This window comes from Sarcophilus harrisii, chromosome 1, assembly GCF_902635505.1.
Source record: "Sarcophilus harrisii chromosome 1, mSarHar1.11, whole genome shotgun sequence".
NCBI lineage: Eukaryota > Metazoa > Chordata > Mammalia > Dasyuromorphia > Dasyuridae > Sarcophilus > Sarcophilus harrisii.
This window is the reverse complement of record NC_045426.1, coordinates 188983709-189000603: the sequence shown is the minus strand read 5'-3', so window position 1 is coordinate 189000603 and position 16895 is coordinate 188983709. Positions and strand designations below refer to the sequence as shown.

Here is a 16895-nt window from a genome sequence, read left to right as displayed (position 1 = left end):
TTATCAGCAGAGGTACTTTAGTACTCTAGTGTAAATCATGAGTTTATTTATGACTTCTTATTTCATGTGATTTGTGTCACTGTCTTTCTTTAGAATCATCAGGTAAGGTCGACTCAATATACTGGCAGGGGAGAGGGGGGAGGAGGAAGAAAGGAGGCTTTCTTTGCTGCTTTTTTCTATTTTGTGGATTCCAGTGAATTGATACACACAATCCATGAAACAAACTATATAAGCCTTCATACTTAGTTTGAATGTCACAAGTTTTTCCGTATAAATTCTCTTTTCTTAGTTTCAGTTGGAGGCAGTATTAAATAACTAAAATAGGCATCTGGGAGACCAGGGTTCAAGTACTGCCTAATCTTTGTCAATGGAAATACTTTCTTTCCACCACAATGAAATCACAAGTCTGAGTTAAAAAAAAATCCAAATCAATAAATTTTTTTAAACTAAAATCTTCATTGTTCATTGTTTTCTATAGACATATTTGTACAGAAATTAAGAGATACAAAAATTTATTGTTAGGTCATTATTAAAGAATAACTGCATTTTTCTTTCATTCCAAATGAAATACTTCACCGACCAAAATTTATGTTAGTTTCATATTCTAGTTCTATTTGTGTGGGTACTTCATACCTCTTCAGTGTAGTGAGGGTAAGCTTATCTAGTGAACATTTTGGCATTTATCTTTTTAATAAATAATACTTTTACTCATATATCTGAAATATGTAAATTAAATAATTTAGAAACATTTAGGATCATAACTAATATCAAGCTTCTTTATATGATTTATTATCATTACTCATAAATATTTTTCATTTACTCTATTGGTCATTTAAAAAGGCCTCAATCTGAAAAAATAAATCACATAATTTATCTATAGAAAATGAAGTTTGCTTTCTTATTGGCAATGAATTAGGATACTATTATAAAATGATTTAGTCTGCTTTTGTTTTTTGATGATAACACATATACACAATTTCATTGGAGATAAGAGTCTAGTAATTTCTTTTTTTTGTTTTACTTCAGAGATTTCTACTTTTACTTTAGGGATTAGTGGCTTATTTTCTTTTGGTAGGGATCTTGTACCTTTTGTAGTCTTGTAATTGTGGTTCAGAGTTAATTAAATAACAGGTTTTGGTTGTGGTAGTACAGAACTTCATTTGAATAAATTAATTTTTTGTTATTGCTTAAAAAAAAAAAAGACCGAGTCTCCCCATCTTGCAATGGGACACTGGAATAATCATGGGCTGATGATACTGACATTGACCTGCTGCGTTTCAAACCTGTGCCAATTCACTTGCCTTATGCAACCTGATGGTATCATTGTTCCCCAGAGGCTTACAATATTGGTACTGGATCTAGTTCTTTAGCTCAGAACTGCTAAGTTTAACATATTTGTTAGCTTTGATTATCAGAATTTCTATTTTTGTATTTAGTTTTTTTAATTAGTTATTTTTTGGTTTGATTTTAGTTACATAGCCATTTTCTTAGGTCTATTTCTTCTGTTGGATGAAAGTGTTGAGATAAAAGTTTTTCCTCAGATAACTAATTTTTCATCATTATTTTCTTTGATGAAATTTTTGTTTTTATAATTTGTGCTTTGATTTAACAATTCTTTAGGATTACAATAATTAGCCTTCATTTAAGGTTTTTTTTTTGAGACTTTTAAATTATTATACCTTTTTTATTGTATTGTGTGATCATTAAAGAATATCTATTTCTGCTTTTCTTCTGCATTTGTTTATCAGGTTTTTATGTTTTGATATATGGTCAGTTTTTGTAAAGGTGTGGGCATAGTTGAGAAATATTTATACTTTTTTCAGTTCCAATGCAATAATTTCCAGAGATCTGTAAAACTAATTTTTATAAAATTGAGAAATGTTTATACTCTTTTCACTTCTTATGCAGTAATTTCCAGAGGTCTATGATATCTAATTTTTTATAAAATTCTGTTCAAGTCTGTAACTTTATTATCTTTTTGTTGTTTTTGTCTGGGTCTGAATAGAATATATTGAGATCTTCAATAATCATAGTTTTGTTAGCGATTTTTCTCTATAGTTTAATTAGCTTTCTTTTATGTGCATTGTAGTATTTGGATACAAACACATACATACACACACACAAACACACATACGTATATACAATATTCATATCTATTTTTTGTTGTTTTTGAGAAGCATCATAGTTTAGTGACTAGAGTTATTTTTGAAGCCAGTTAAGATCTGGGTTTAATTTGACATACATAGTCCTCAGGCTGTGATTCTGGGTAAGTAAGTGAACTTCCTATCTGTGCTCAAGGCAACTCTCGAAACTGTACTTTGCAGAAAAGCTAATGATTTGCATTGGAGGAGTTTTTTCTTCAGGAAGTGCCTCATTCTATTGAAATCCAAGATTCAGTCCTATTATTTCATTATTTATGATGTCTTTTAACATAGCATGTTTTTTCTCCTTATCTTTTAAAATTCTGTTTCTTTTTTTCTGAGTTCATAATAGCTAGCCCTGCTTTTTTGATTTTATTTAAAACATAATAAGTTTTGTTTCATCCTTTCATTTTCACTGTGTCTTTATGTTTTAAGTATGATATGCAATATATATATGTAATCTTTCCCATTTATTCTTCTATCCTAATCTTTTTATAAGTGATTTTTTCATTGACATTCATGGCTTTTTACATATCTGACCCCTGCACTATATTTTACAAAAAAAAAACAAGGTGAAGTAAGAATTTCAATGGGATTAACATTCAGTAATCTGTATTTGGAGTTGACTGAACCTCGACCTCTGTCATTAATTCTTATACTTAACTTTCTTTCCTTTTGATTCCTACTCTCCCATTTAGTTGATGTTTGTTCTACTTCCCCAGCTCTCTCCTTTCTATTAATACTGTCCCTCCTTTCTTTTCACTGTTACTTTCATTATCCTTCTTATATCTGTGGCAGAGAAGCAGGCCTGGGAAGGATGCAGAGAGATAGCCTCTTCTGTGCTCTTAGACTGGATGGAGTAGTTTACTGGTGTTTTCTTTCTTTTTTAATTGGTCACAATTTCAGTTAGCATCCCTTGCCCATCTTTACTGGGGAGTAGTGTAGGGGATTTAGGCTCAGCTGTAACTTTTCTAGTGGTGTGCTTGTTCTGATTTGAAGGTCAGTGATATGCCACTACAGCTATTTGATTCATTTGCTTTGCTCAGTAAGCTTCTTTTTGCTTTGAGGATCAAATGCAAATTCATTTGAGTTTTAGAGCTCTGCATAAACTGGTTATTATTCGTGATTTATGCTCCATTCAATATGACCAAATTGGTCTTCTTGCTGTTCCATATACTTAATCTCCATTTCCATTCTCAAGAACTTTGAATAGGTTGTTCTCAGGGCTTGGAAAGCGCTTCCTCCTCATCTCCACCTCTTAGAATCATTAGTTTCCTTTAAAGCTCAGGTCAAATGTTGCTTCCTATGTGAATCCTTTCTGCTTTTCTAGTTTCCAGTACCTCATTTCCAAAGTATCCTGTAATTTATATGTGGGTATTTGTGTGTGTATGTATTTAATATTACTTTCATATTTATATTTTTCTCTCCCAATAGAAAGTAAATTCTTTGAAGTCAAGTATTCTTATCTTTATTTTCACAATGGTTTGGCATACAGTAATTGCTTATCAATGCTTCTTGTTTGGTTCAATATAGATCAAGAAAATGGGAAGGGGAGGAAAATTGTGACTATAAATACTTAGCACAATAAACATTTAGAATTTCTATTTTATTTAAAATTTTACAAATTGTAATTTATTTTATTTAGCAAGTGAATTCCGAATTTTATTTAGAATTCTTAAACATTTCTGAAAAGTTGACATCAAATGACGTGGGAAATCAAAATTAACATTTAAAATTGGCTAATTTATTACTTTGGTTCATTCTAGACTCTCTTCTGAGAATTGATGTCCATTTCCATCATTTCTTTAATTTGGTTGACACTTTGGATAAACATGGCACAGCTCCAGCAGGGAGGTCCAGATGAGAAAGAAAAAACTACAGCACTGAAAGGTATACATTTGATTTTGCTATTTTTTTCAAGTGATTCAAGGTGTTTTTACAAAAGTATAGGAAACATTGTAGATACTTTTTCTAGCTAATTTCAGTTCTATTATTAAAAATACAAATGTTTTTGTTTTTTGTTTTTAAAAATAAGATTTTAATATAATTTGAGGATTGATATTCCAGAATAATACATGAAGGAGGTGGTAATCTCCTTTATGTCATACCACTTATGCTTCCAGAGGAAAACCTCATGGGCCACATGTTTCAAGACAAGTCCTTCATTATAGTCCTCCTGTGTGAGAGAATAGAGGATGTCTTGCCCCTAGTGGGGCAGCCTATTAGCTCAAAGTCATGCCTTGGGAAGTGGGAGCAGCTGCCAAAGTGTTGGGTCCAGTGCCTGGTCTATAGCGTTTGCTTATGAAGGAGAATCTGGAGAAGTGAAACAACAGGAGGTAGTAGAGAGAAATAACTCCTAAATGGGTGGATTTCATAGGGTGGGTAGATTTCACAGGAAGGGCGGAAACAGGTCAAATCCAGGAGTGTCTAGAAAGGAATGCCATGCAACCTAGTTGATTTTTTTGTAGGTTTTTTTTTTTTTTTTTTTTTTTTTTATAATTTTAATGGAAGTTAATCAGGAACAGACATTGTGGAGAGAACCTGCAGCCTATACCTGATATGAAGATTGTGCTTTTAGAACTGTCATGAAGACTGATGTATGTTAGGGGAAATGCCTGAGGAATTGGGGCTAATTGTTATTCAGACTCCCCTCTGGTGGGAAAAGGGCCTTTCTAGCCATTCTGATTAGTGTCTCAGGGAATGTGGCCATCTATAGTTTCTTCATTTAATGTGTGGGCAAGTTATAGAGATCCTTTCATTTTGTTAATGCCTTAGCATAATAGGTTCCAAATAAATCATAGGATATACCATTTTAGAGCTGGAAAGGATTTTAGGGGGTCACTTAATTCATTATTTTTTCATTTATATTTAAGATGTTTTCTGTTGTTGTTTTCTCAAATGTGTGAGGAAACTGAGGTCTGTGAATGACTTACCCTGAGTGACATAGGTGGGAGTGGAATTCAGGTATTTTAATTTTCTGCCCAAAGTTCCTAAATTTTTTTTATTGGGTCAGACTAGTGGACAGTAGTCTGTCTTAATGATGAAATTGAAAACTTCTTGTGGAAGTACTTGAGTACCCCAAAATGGAAGAAACCCAGAGTACCTTACTGTGCTATATTTATAAAACTTTCTTGAAAGTATTGCTATTTTTTTTTTTTTTTAGCTTGTTGGACCCTTTGGATTTTTAGTTCTGTATTTTATTTAGGTGAAGTAATACATAATAAATCTTATTCATGGGGGTCTTTCCAAATACATAGCTCTTTGAATGTTTTATCTCATTTGATCCTCAAAACTCTACTATGAGGTAGATAGTATAAGTATTATTTCCTCATTTTGCAAATGAGTTCGCTAGATGGAATAGCATTGGATTTAGGGTAAGAAAACTCAATTTCTAATCCTGCCCTAGACTCTAACTAGTTTTATGATGCTGGACAGATTACTTAATTTCTGCCTATGCCTCAGTTACATCAACTGTTAAGTGGGGATAATAATAGCATTTCCCTCACGGGCTTGTTATAAGGATCAACTGAGATAGTGATGTAATATAGCTTCTAAAGGAGATAGCAACTTTTAACGTCCCCCAATTTTAGGGGGCTTTTGTTCTAACAATAAGTCAGTGATTCTAAGTCCTCTGGCTTTGGAATCTGATCCTGAGACCTCCTATGCACAACCCAATAATACTTACTACTCCTTGGTTCTACCTCTGGGCCATAAAATTAGTATATCTATAATTAAGAACTAGATAAATATTTTTCCTTGATTCTGTTTCTTTGCTAAATTCTCTTGGAATTTAGACCACTGCAGTGGCATTACAATTACAATAAACTTTGTTTGCCCCCTTGACTTGGAAATGGGTTCAAGCCTGCAAATTCTTTTGAGACAACTTGTAACACTGGTCAATGACCCCAACTTTTGGGATCCCTTCCCAATCTCAAGTCATGTTTGTAAAAAGTACTTCAAGCAGTAGCTCCAATTGATATTGTATAAATGCTTAGGTCTTTCCCTTCATTCTCAGTTTTCTCATCTGTAAAATAGGTATAATAATAGCAGCTGCATTTCAGGATTGTTTTTGTGCCCTATTATATGGCCTATTTTTTTGTAAGTGCCATGTACTGCTGAGGAAAAGATATATTCTTTTCTGCTCCTGTTCAGTTTCCTCCAAAATCTGTCATAGGTACATTTTTCTAATATTCTACTTACTTCCTTGGTTTCTTTCTTGTGCATTTTTTTGGTTGGATTTCTCAAGTTCTGAGAGGGAACAGTTGAAGTCCCCCAATTAATATAGTTTAGCTGTCTATTTCTTCCTATAACTCACTTAACTTTTCTAAGAATTTGGATGCAATACCACTTGATACATATATATTGAGTATTGATATTGCTTCATTGTCTATAGTTATCTTTTAAGCAAGATACAGTTTTCTTCCTTAACTCTTTTCATTAGGTCTAATTTTGCTTTTACTTTGAGTTCAGGATTGCTAGTCCAGCTTTTTTTTTTTTTTTTTTTTTTTTTAACTTAAGCTGAAGCATAATAGATTCTGCTCTTGCTCCTTGCTTTTGCTCTTTACATGGCTCTCTGCTTAGAGTGTTTCTTATCTCTCTCTCTTTTTTAAATTATTATTATTATTTTTTTTGATAAGGCACTTGGGGTTAAGTGACTTGCCTAGGGTCACACAGCTAGGAAGTGAAATTTTCACTGGTGATGATTCACCTTTTTCTTTTTTGATACTGTTAATTTGGTTTTTTTTAAATCAAATTGTTTTTATATTTTATATTAACATCAAAGATTTTAAAATCTTTAAAATCAAATTAACTGGGCTTTATCTGTTTTGTTAGTTTTCATGTAAAACCAGTTCTTAGTTTTATTTATTAGTTCAACAGTTTTCTTACTTTCAGTTTTATGAATCTCCTTTAATTTTCAGAATTTTTAATTTGGTATTTAATTGAGTATTTTTAATTTTTTTTTTTAGCTTTTCCAGTTGCATGCCCAATTTGTTGATCAGCTCTATTTTATTCATGTAAGAATTTAAAGATATAAAATTTCCCCAAAGAACTACTTTGACAGAGTCTCATAAATTTTAATACATTGTCTCATTCTTGTTGTTCTCTTTGATGAAAGCCTTAATTTTTTTTTTCCACTTGTCTTTCCATGACCCTTTACTGATTTTTATTGCATCATGATCTGAAAAGGACACATTTAATTTTTTGCTTTTCGGCATTTGATTATGAGGTTTTTATGCTGTTATACATAAGTCAGTTTTTGTGTAGGTGCGCTATACAACTGAGAAAAAGGTATATTCCTTTCTATCCCCATTTAGTTTTCTCCAGAGGTATATCATAGCTAACTTTTCTAAAATTCTATTTATCTTCTTAACTTTATTTTAATTTTATTTTATTATTTTATTTTTTCTAGATTTTGGGCTTAGATTCATCTAAATCTGAGAGGGGAAGGTTGAGGTTCTCCCAGTATGGTATTTCTTCCTGTAACTCACTTAGTTTCTCCTCTAAGAATTTGGATGTTATACCACTTAGTGAATATATGTTTAGTATTGATATTGTTTCATTATCCATTGTACCTTTTAGTGAGATGTAGTTTCCTTTTTTATCTCTTTTACTTAGATCTATTTTGACTTTTGCTTTATCTAAGATCAGAATTGCTATCCCTGTTGTTTTTATTTCTGCTGAAGCATAATAGATTTTGCTTATCTTTTACCTTTATTCTATTTGACTCTTTGCTTCAAGTATGTTTCTTGTAAACAACTTAGCTGTTTCTGTTTTGTGGGAGAGGTCATCCTATTCACTTTCACAGTTATGGTTAATACCTGTGTATTTCCCTCCATCCTATTTCCTCATGCTGTTTGTGTTTTAGTTTCTCCTTCTTTAGTCTTTTCTCTCTCCTTTCACCCTGTTGTCTCCTCACTATTATTTTTCTTCTGACAACCATCTACCTCAGTCTGCTCTCCCTTCTATAAGTCCCACTTCCCCTTTCCCTTCTATTTCCCTATAGGAAAACAAATTTTTATACCCAATTGAGTGTCAGTATTATTATATTTTAGAGTCAAATTTGATGAGGGTAGGGTTCAAACAATGTTCACCCTTTTCCTTCTTCTGTAATAAGTATTTTGTGCATCTTCACGTGATATAATTTACTCTATTTACCTCCCTTTCCTCTTTAGTAAAATCCTTTTTTTTTCATCTCTTAATGTTTTTATATATCATCTCCTCAAAGTCAACTTTTGTAAAGGGTTGAAACTATGAAAAGATATACTTGAATCAGACAACCAAGCACTTAAGGCTAATTACCTATTTGACATGAGACAATGGCTATTAACACATGTTTGGAAAAATGACTCTTCTCACCATTGGTGCTTACTCAATGTTTGGTCTTAAGATAATCATAGGCAAGGATTAGAGGGTGGGGTGAGACAAGCCAGAGTCACTTAGAGGCAGGGAGGAGGAGAAAGGTGGAGATTCTGGACTATAGAATCAAGAAGAGATCTTAGGCAAAACTACTGACAGTTTGCCTGTTTCTCCCTTTGTAAAGATGACTTTTACTTTTCCTGACTCTAGCTGATCCTGAGGACTCCAGGGAGCTAGCCCAGATCTTACAAACTTTATACCCCTTCTCTCAATGTATACTCCTAAATGCCCTAATAAGACATACAGTTCTCAAGAGTTGCAAGTATCATCTTCCCTTTAGGTATGTAAACAGTTTAGCCTTTTTGAATGACGTTTTTTTTCTTTCCTGTTTACTTTTTTATCCCTCTTTTCAGTCTTATATTTGAAAATTGAATTATCTGTTCAGTTCTACTCTTTTCATCAGGAAAGTTTGAATTTTTCATTGAATTTTCATCTTTTCTTCTGAAAGATTATGCTCAATTTGCTGAATAGTTGATTTTTGATTGTAATCCAATCTTCTTTTCGTCCTAAATATATTCCAAACCCTCCAGTTCATAATGTAGCAGGTGCCTCTGTAATCCTGACTATAACTTCTTAGTATTTGAATTATTTCTTTCTTGCTGGTGGAATTATTTTCTTCTTGACTTGATAATTTTGGAATTTGGTTACAATATTCCTTGGAGTTTTATTTTGGTTTATCTTTGAGGACATGATCAATAGATTCTTCCCCCTTTTTTGATTAAACACATTTTTGTTTGCATTACTGCAATAAATTGTATTCTTTAGAAGTAACCAGGGGTGAGTTGTCCCCTTGGGAAGCTTAGAGCTTGAATTGAAGTTTTAAGCCATAACCAGAATATCCTGAACACTTTTGAGCAGACCCAAGTAGATTGTGCTACTCATTTTAATTCCAACTGTCTAATTTGTCAAAACTATTAAGACTCTTTACTTTTCATATCCTCTTATCCCACACATTGATTTTTATCTTGGTTACTCCCATGAATCATTTGCTACCCTTTTCCCACAATACCTGCAAGGGAGAAGAATTCTTTCAATGACAATTTTACCTTCTGGTTCTAAGAAATCAAGGCAGTTTTCCTTACTAATTTCTTGAAAGATGCTGTTCATGTTATTTTTTTGATCTTGGGTTTCAAATCATGATCTAATAATTCCTAAATTATCTTTCAGATCTATTTTTCATATTGTTTTTCCATTATTTAAATTTTTTCCCCCCTTATTCTTGATGTCTCATAGATCCATTAGCTTCTACTTAATTCTGATTGTAAGGAATTATTTTTTTCAGTTACCTTTAATATGTCCTTTTCTATTTGGTCAGTTCTACTTTTTTAAAAAGTTGTTTTCTTCACTGGAATTTTTTTTTTAATCTGGTCTATTCTATATTTTAAGAAATTGCTTTTTTCAGTTATTATTTGTGCTTCCTTTTGCAAACTGTTGACTCTCTATTTTATAACTCTCATTTCCTCCCTCCAGTTTTTCATCTACTTCTCTGATTTGGTTTTTAAAATCCTTTTTGAGCTCTTCAATGAAGGCATTTTGGGTTTGAGGCCAATTTATATTTCCCCTGAGGTATTTTGACATTTTTGTTCTCTTCTGATTTTTGTTTTGATCTTCCCTGTAAGCTATAGTAGCCTTTTCTGGTCAAAGCTCAAATTTTAGTCAATTTTATGACTTTTTAAAGTTGCGCTCTACTTCTGTGGCACAGGGAGCACTGTTTCAAACTAATTGTGCTAAGAATCATAGGAGGGGGTCACTGGACTCAAGTGCTTGGTGACTTGCTCACTGCATTGGGGTGGCCCAACTGAATTGTACCTTGTGCCAGAGTTCCTGGGCTGACAGTTTGCTTTCTGGGGTTGGAGATCTCCCAGTTGGCCTTCTGTTCCCAAATATAATGGCCTTAGTTACCGATCTATGCTGTGACTAAGAGCCTCCTGCTGACTTGCCTGTTCACTGACTGCTTTGAGCTGCAGTCCCCTTTTACCCAAACAAGACAGACCTTTCCTGAAGTCCTTCTAAGTTATCTTAAAGTGGAACATTATTTTTACTATGTCTTTTTACAAGTTCTGCTCCTCCAGAATCTGGTTGGAAGCTTGAATAAATGTTTAATAAGACTGATGTAGAATTTGATCAAAGACATGATAAAATTTTTCATTTAATAAAATTTTTATTCCTTTTTTGCCCATATATATATTTGTACATATATATATATATATATATATGGTTTTTGCTATATTCCTTATGTAAACATTCTTTCAAAGTAAAAAAAAATGTTTCTATAACATTCCATCTCCCACCTATTTTGCCTTGCACACATTGCCCCTCATGTCAGAAGCACTCTTCTTTCTTATTTCTTCCTCTTGTCATCTCTCCTGCAGTTTATCATTTAGCTTGTGTTATGTTGTAAGTGCTTCACTCAAGTGATTTGTGTGTGTGTGTGTGTGTGTGTGTGTGTAATATATCTTGTTCCCCTATATACAGTGTAAGTTCTTTGAAGGCAAGTCACTGTTAATTTTCATCTTTTTATTCCTGCACCTGTTAACAGTTCTTGACACTTTAAATTCTTGTTAAGTTAAATTGAATTATAACCAGGCAATTAGCAGATCTTGGTCTTTTTGATCTAGATTTCTTAATTAGATATATTTTTAGTCTGGCTCAAGGCTTGCTCTTGATTATTGATTTTACTGGGACTTTTCTGCTTAATGACTGGAATTCTCTGTAATTCCAACTTATAAAAGTTTTCAGCCATTAAGTTTTTTTTTTTTTTTAATGGAGAATTTTGTTTTTACTTATCATTTAAAACCATGTAGCCAGGCCAGGGTTGATCAGGTTGGTTTGATATTGGAATGAAATGAGACACTACCAGAAACTCTGACAGTTTATAAAAGGATATTTACTTAACCATAGCTGAAAAAGGATATTCATCCAGTATCTGTGTGTTCTTTTGCCTAGGAAACCAAGCAGCTTTAATCCCTTGAGCCAGTTAAGTTTCAACCTCAGTTTCAATATCTTTTAAGGAAAAATTAGCCTAACCTGCACGTGTGTGTGTGTGTGTATACATATTTCATATATGTTTGTCATTTTTCAGTAATGTTCCACTTACATTAATTTATCATTTCCCAACATTGGATATTTTGAGATGTTTCAGACTTTTTATTTTATAGGTAGTACTGCTGTGAATTTTTTTTTTATATAAATCTTATGTGAGTAACCTGTTTGGGTTATAAATCTAGTAGCAGGATCACTGGGTCACAGGTAGTGAACAATTCTGTGACTTTTATTAAATGATTCCAAATTGTTGTTAAAGGTGCTTTACCATGATTGAATTAGTGTGTCTTTTTTTTTTTTTTTGCATCAGTTAGCATTAAATGTTTGTTTCTTTACCATCTTTGTCAGTTGAATGCCACTTTAAAGCACTGTGCTTTATATTTAGTAACACTTAATAAAGATTTTATTCACTTAATGAGTGTGAGACCATACACCAGAGATATTTTAATTTAAACTTATCTTATCATTTTTGAGAATTTAAAAATATTTTATAATTAACTTAAATTTAATTATTTCAGTTCTGTAATTTAAAAGTTTATAATTTATATATATATATATTTAGGTAATTGTTTATATATGTTCTATTTTAAAATCTTGCTATCACTTTCCATTCTCCCATCATAGGACTCTTTCTTAAAACAAAAATAGCATAGTTAATCAAAGATACTTACTGAAAAGATTTTTTCCCTCTGAATCAATAGCTTTTGTTCAGATAGAACGCTGTGTTGATTTTGCTCTGAAAGTGCTGATGTCTTCTGCCTTTGAGGAAACATAAATGTGAACAACTTGGCTAAAAGAGCATTGCCCTGGAAATCAAGAGAACTGGTCTCTCACTCCTTTTCTTACTCTGGATCTCAGTTTCTTCCTGAGTACAATGAGGGTATTGAGCAAGGTGATCTCAAAGGATTTGTCCAGCTTTGACATTCTATTGAAATTGTGTGATTTGGTTGAATGAGCCCTTTTATGTGACCTTTGGTAGGCTACTCTCAGGGGTAAGGGAGTGTCTCAATTTCCTCTTTGGTAAGGCTTAGCATTAGGAGTAGCTGTTCATCTATACCTTTAACAGGCTTCTTAGATGGTTTGGATTTGATTAGTATGGGGATTGGCTATATTCCCTTTTTCCAATGTCATATATGTGCCTTTTTTTGTTTGTTTATTTGTTTTAAGGTTCTTACTTCATCTTTTTACTTTTCCTCCAGGAACCAGGCTTCTTGGATGCCAAGTGAAAAGAAACAATTAATTTTATAACTAGATACTAATGTCTGTTCAAAAAAAAGTTACCAAATGCTCTTGGTACAATGTTTTGTGCCATCTGAAGGAGGATGGAGGTTAATTTTGTGATGCTGGTTTGAATTGCCTGTCACAAGCTACCTTTTGCATCTTTTTCAAGAATATCTTGCTGCTTTATGTAGGTTGACTTGCCTGCCTGGTGTGTGGCAGTTATTTGTGACAGAAAAACACATAATTGACTAAAAAAGTTTACTAATCTTTTCTCCATGAGACAATAGGCTAGACATTTGGTGGATGTCAGCTTACCTTAAACTGCAGTCATTTTACTTAGGATGTTTAATAATATTTAATGTTTTCAGTTAGTTTAATTGCTGAAATGAAGTATATTGTAGATAAAATTCCTTTATGGTGAACAACATTCATTCATCAACAAACATTTATTAATCTTCTCCTATATATAATGTTCAATGTTAGGATCTGAAGGAATAACAGATACAGATATGACATTGTCTTTTGCCGCCAAAGGATCGTACCGTCCAATGTGGATGATAGTTGAGTGAATGAATGAAAAAGAATTCAGTAAGCTCTTACTGTGTATTAAGGATTATGCTAAATGCTGGAAATATAAATAGAAAAAGATAGTCAAGAAAACTCAGAGAAAGCATTTTTATTGGAGAAGCAGTTGGAGAAAAAACATACAAAAGAAAGTTCAGCTACAAGATGGGTAGAAAGACTCAGAAGTGCTCAACGTTCTGTAGGGTAGATGACATGATTCATTTTTGGTTTTTCTCAGGAGATCAGATTTTAGAGTACCTGCAAGGCTGTGGTAAGGTATGATAGTCTTTAGTTTTAGTAGAAGGAATAGAGTTATTGATTCATATCTCATATAAACTGGTTGAACAGTTGAATCTTCAAATAGCCTGGATGGGTTCTGGTCTTTCCAATATGGAAAGAGAAATGAAGGCAAGACAGGAGTAGTATAATTAAAAAAAAAATCATGGGTTAATAGATTTAAAGTTCAACCTCAAATATCACTTAGTGCAAGTTGCTTGTTTTGTATATTAGAAAACTGTAGTCAAGAATTTTTACACAGTCTCACAGGTAATAAACAGCAGCATTTGATTTCAAACTCACATTTGCACTTTCTGCCTTTGTATTCTTAGGATAATATATAATAGTATCTGACATTAGATTGAGGTGGATTTGGAGGTATATTGTAACAGAAAGCCAATCCGAGGTGTTTGGACTTGGACAGAGGGCAGATCTTTGAGCAGTGAGTGATGTAAGTAGACCTTAGTGCTATTTAATTTCCTTATTGTTTTGTTGTAGTGAAATTTTCTTGGAAATGAAAATACTTAAATGTATATAATATCACATCTGTTTGGAAGTTTTCTTTAATGATATAGATTGCAACATAATCATTTCTGCTGATCCTTTGCTACTTTTGTCTATAGTTCAAGACAAGGTGTCCACCAGGCATACTGGTTGTATTCCTCATTTGTTCCCCAACATTTTCAGTTTACTGGGGCATTCTGGCTCTGTTGTCAGCTTCTCTTCTCTTCTTTTTATGTGATTTCTTGATGACTTCTTTTATTTCTGTTCTTCATCGATAACATACTTCACTGGTTTTATGTTGCAACCTATTATCTACAGCACATACCTCTTTGTTGCTCTTTGTTTGATATTCATTGTTATTTCTTCAAAGTGTTGTAGTCTATATTTTTATAGAATTTTGTTTTAAAAAGATGTATTATATGATAATCTTGGTGGGGAGGGATCTTGTGTCTTCCTTATCATTTAATTCTGGACTCAACTTATAGTCCATAGGTACTATATAATCTCTGTCTATTTCTCTGTTTCTCTCTGTCTCTCTTTATCTCTCTTTCTCTTTCAGACACATACAGATTCTGTATATGAGTAAACACAAAATCTATAAAGCTTAAATGTATGTTGTAATATGAGCAATGGATATTCATAATTAGTTTTTTCTTTTCCATCAGAAAGGTTAGGCTAAATCCCTTTGAGTGCTTACACATACTTTTTAGAAGACTTTGCAATGTTATGGGGCTTGAGGTGATCTTTGCAATGTTATTTTAAAACATGATTACCCATAGAGAGGCTTGGAAAGACTTACATGAACTGATGCTGAATGAAATAAGCAGAACTAGGAGATCATTATACATCATTATACACTTCAACAACAACACTGTATGAGGATGTATTCTGATGGAAGTGGATACCTTCAGCAAAGGGAAGATCTAATTCAGTTCCAATTGATCAATGATGGGCAGAATCAGCTACACCCAGAAAAGGAACATTGGGAAATGAGTGTGAACTGTTTGTATTCTTGTTTTTCTTCCCAGGTTATTTTTACCTTCTGAATCCAATTCTTCCTGTGCAACAAGAGAACTGTTCAGTTCTACATACATATGTTGTATTTAAAATATTCTATAACATATTTAACATGTATAAGACTACCTGCCATCTAGGGGAGTGGGTGGAGGGAGGGAAGGGAAAAGTCGGAAGAGAAGTTGAGTGCAAGGGATAATGTAAAAAATTACCCATGCTTATGGACTGTCAATAAAAAGTTATAATAATAAAAAACAAACAAAAAAAAACATGATTATTCATAGATCTCTACCATTCACAGGGAATCCTCTTTAACCTGAACTGTGCTCTGGATTTCTTTACATAGTAATGAATATGTTTGGTGATGATTGCTTAAACTAATATGCATTAAAGTAGAGAAAAAAATCCTAAAATCAAAAAGGGGAAGGCATTGCATGTGTGTGTGTACACACATATAAGACACATGTCTTATATGTATGTATATTCATGCACAGACATCTGTGTCTCTCTATAGAGTATGTCTATACATGTGTATTTGTATGTGTGTGCACATGTATATTTTTCCCCTCTTTCTCTTTTTCTACTTTTATTTTCATAGGTTTTAGAGTCATGTAGCTGGAAAGAACTTAGCGATCATATAGTCCAGTTCTCTTTCTTTTAAGAATGAGGAAACTGAGTCACCAGAGAGGTTAAGTTATGTGGTGTTCTGCTTGGTTTTCTGGAGGTCTCTGGACCAGCCTTGGTTTCAGTTGAGTAATCACCACAAGAATAGCCAGGTGTTAAAGTCCAAATCCTTTATTATCTCCTTCACAATCTAGTTTTCTTGCTTGGGGCCTGGTTAACTTTCTTCAGTCCCTTCAGATAGGCCTTGGTCTCAGTGGGGGGAGCAGGAGGACAGGTCAGCCACCATGAAACTGATGAAGATTGAATGAATCTGTCTCTCCTTGGCTCCCAGAACTTGAGCTCCCGTCTCCAGTCCTCTTGTCTTGTCCGGCTCTGACTCTGGCTGAGTTTGTCCCAGCTTTATATGCTCTATTCTAATTACATTATCATAAGTGTGAATCTTGTGGAACTATATTAAGTACTAAGTACATGTATTGAATTAGAGAACTAGTAATCACCATGCTAAACTAGATAACCATTGTATTTTCAATTCCACTGACTTAACATCTTGTAAGAATCCTTGTTTTAAGTACAGAATTTTGGCCCATAACAAAGTTATTTGCTCAGAAGTTCGTTTTTTTATTATAGCTTTTTATTTACAAGACATATGCATAGGTAATTTTTCAGCATTGAAAATCGCAAAACCTTTTGTTCCAACTTTTCCCCTTCTTTCCTCCACCCCCTCCCCTAGATGGCAGATTGACCAATACATGTTATATATGTTAAATACTATATATATATATATATATATATATATATATATATATATACACACACACATGTCCATACAGTTATTTTGTTGTACAAAAAGAATGGGACTTTGAAATAGTGTACAATTAACCTGTGAAGGAAATAAAAAATGCAGGTGGACAAAAATAGAGGGATTAGGAATTCTATGTAGTGATTCATACTCATTTCCCAGAGTTCTTTCGCTGGGTGTAACTGGGTTCAATTCATTACTACTCTATTGGAACTGATTTGGTTCATTTCATTGTTGAAGAAGGCCACGTCCATCAGAATTGATCATCATATAGTATTGTTGTTGAAGTATAT

General features: G+C 33.0%; 1 protein-coding gene across 3 annotated transcripts in view; it reads left to right on the top strand.

The window, feature by feature from the left end:
- FAM172A (family with sequence similarity 172 member A) overlaps positions 1-16895 on the top strand; it is a 501056-nt gene that overhangs the window by 27964 nt on the left and 456197 nt on the right. For 2 of the 3 annotated variants that reach the window (XM_031967600.1, XM_031967592.1), the window contains one exon: positions 3908-4031. In XM_031967600.1, coding sequence (XP_031823460.1) covers positions 3926-4031 — 106 coding nt within the window. In that variant the 5' untranslated portion in view covers positions 3908-3925. Of the gene's footprint in view, positions 1-3907; positions 4032-13993; positions 14113-16895 lie in introns of those variants that run through there. The other variant, XM_031967603.1, reaches the window with a different exon arrangement.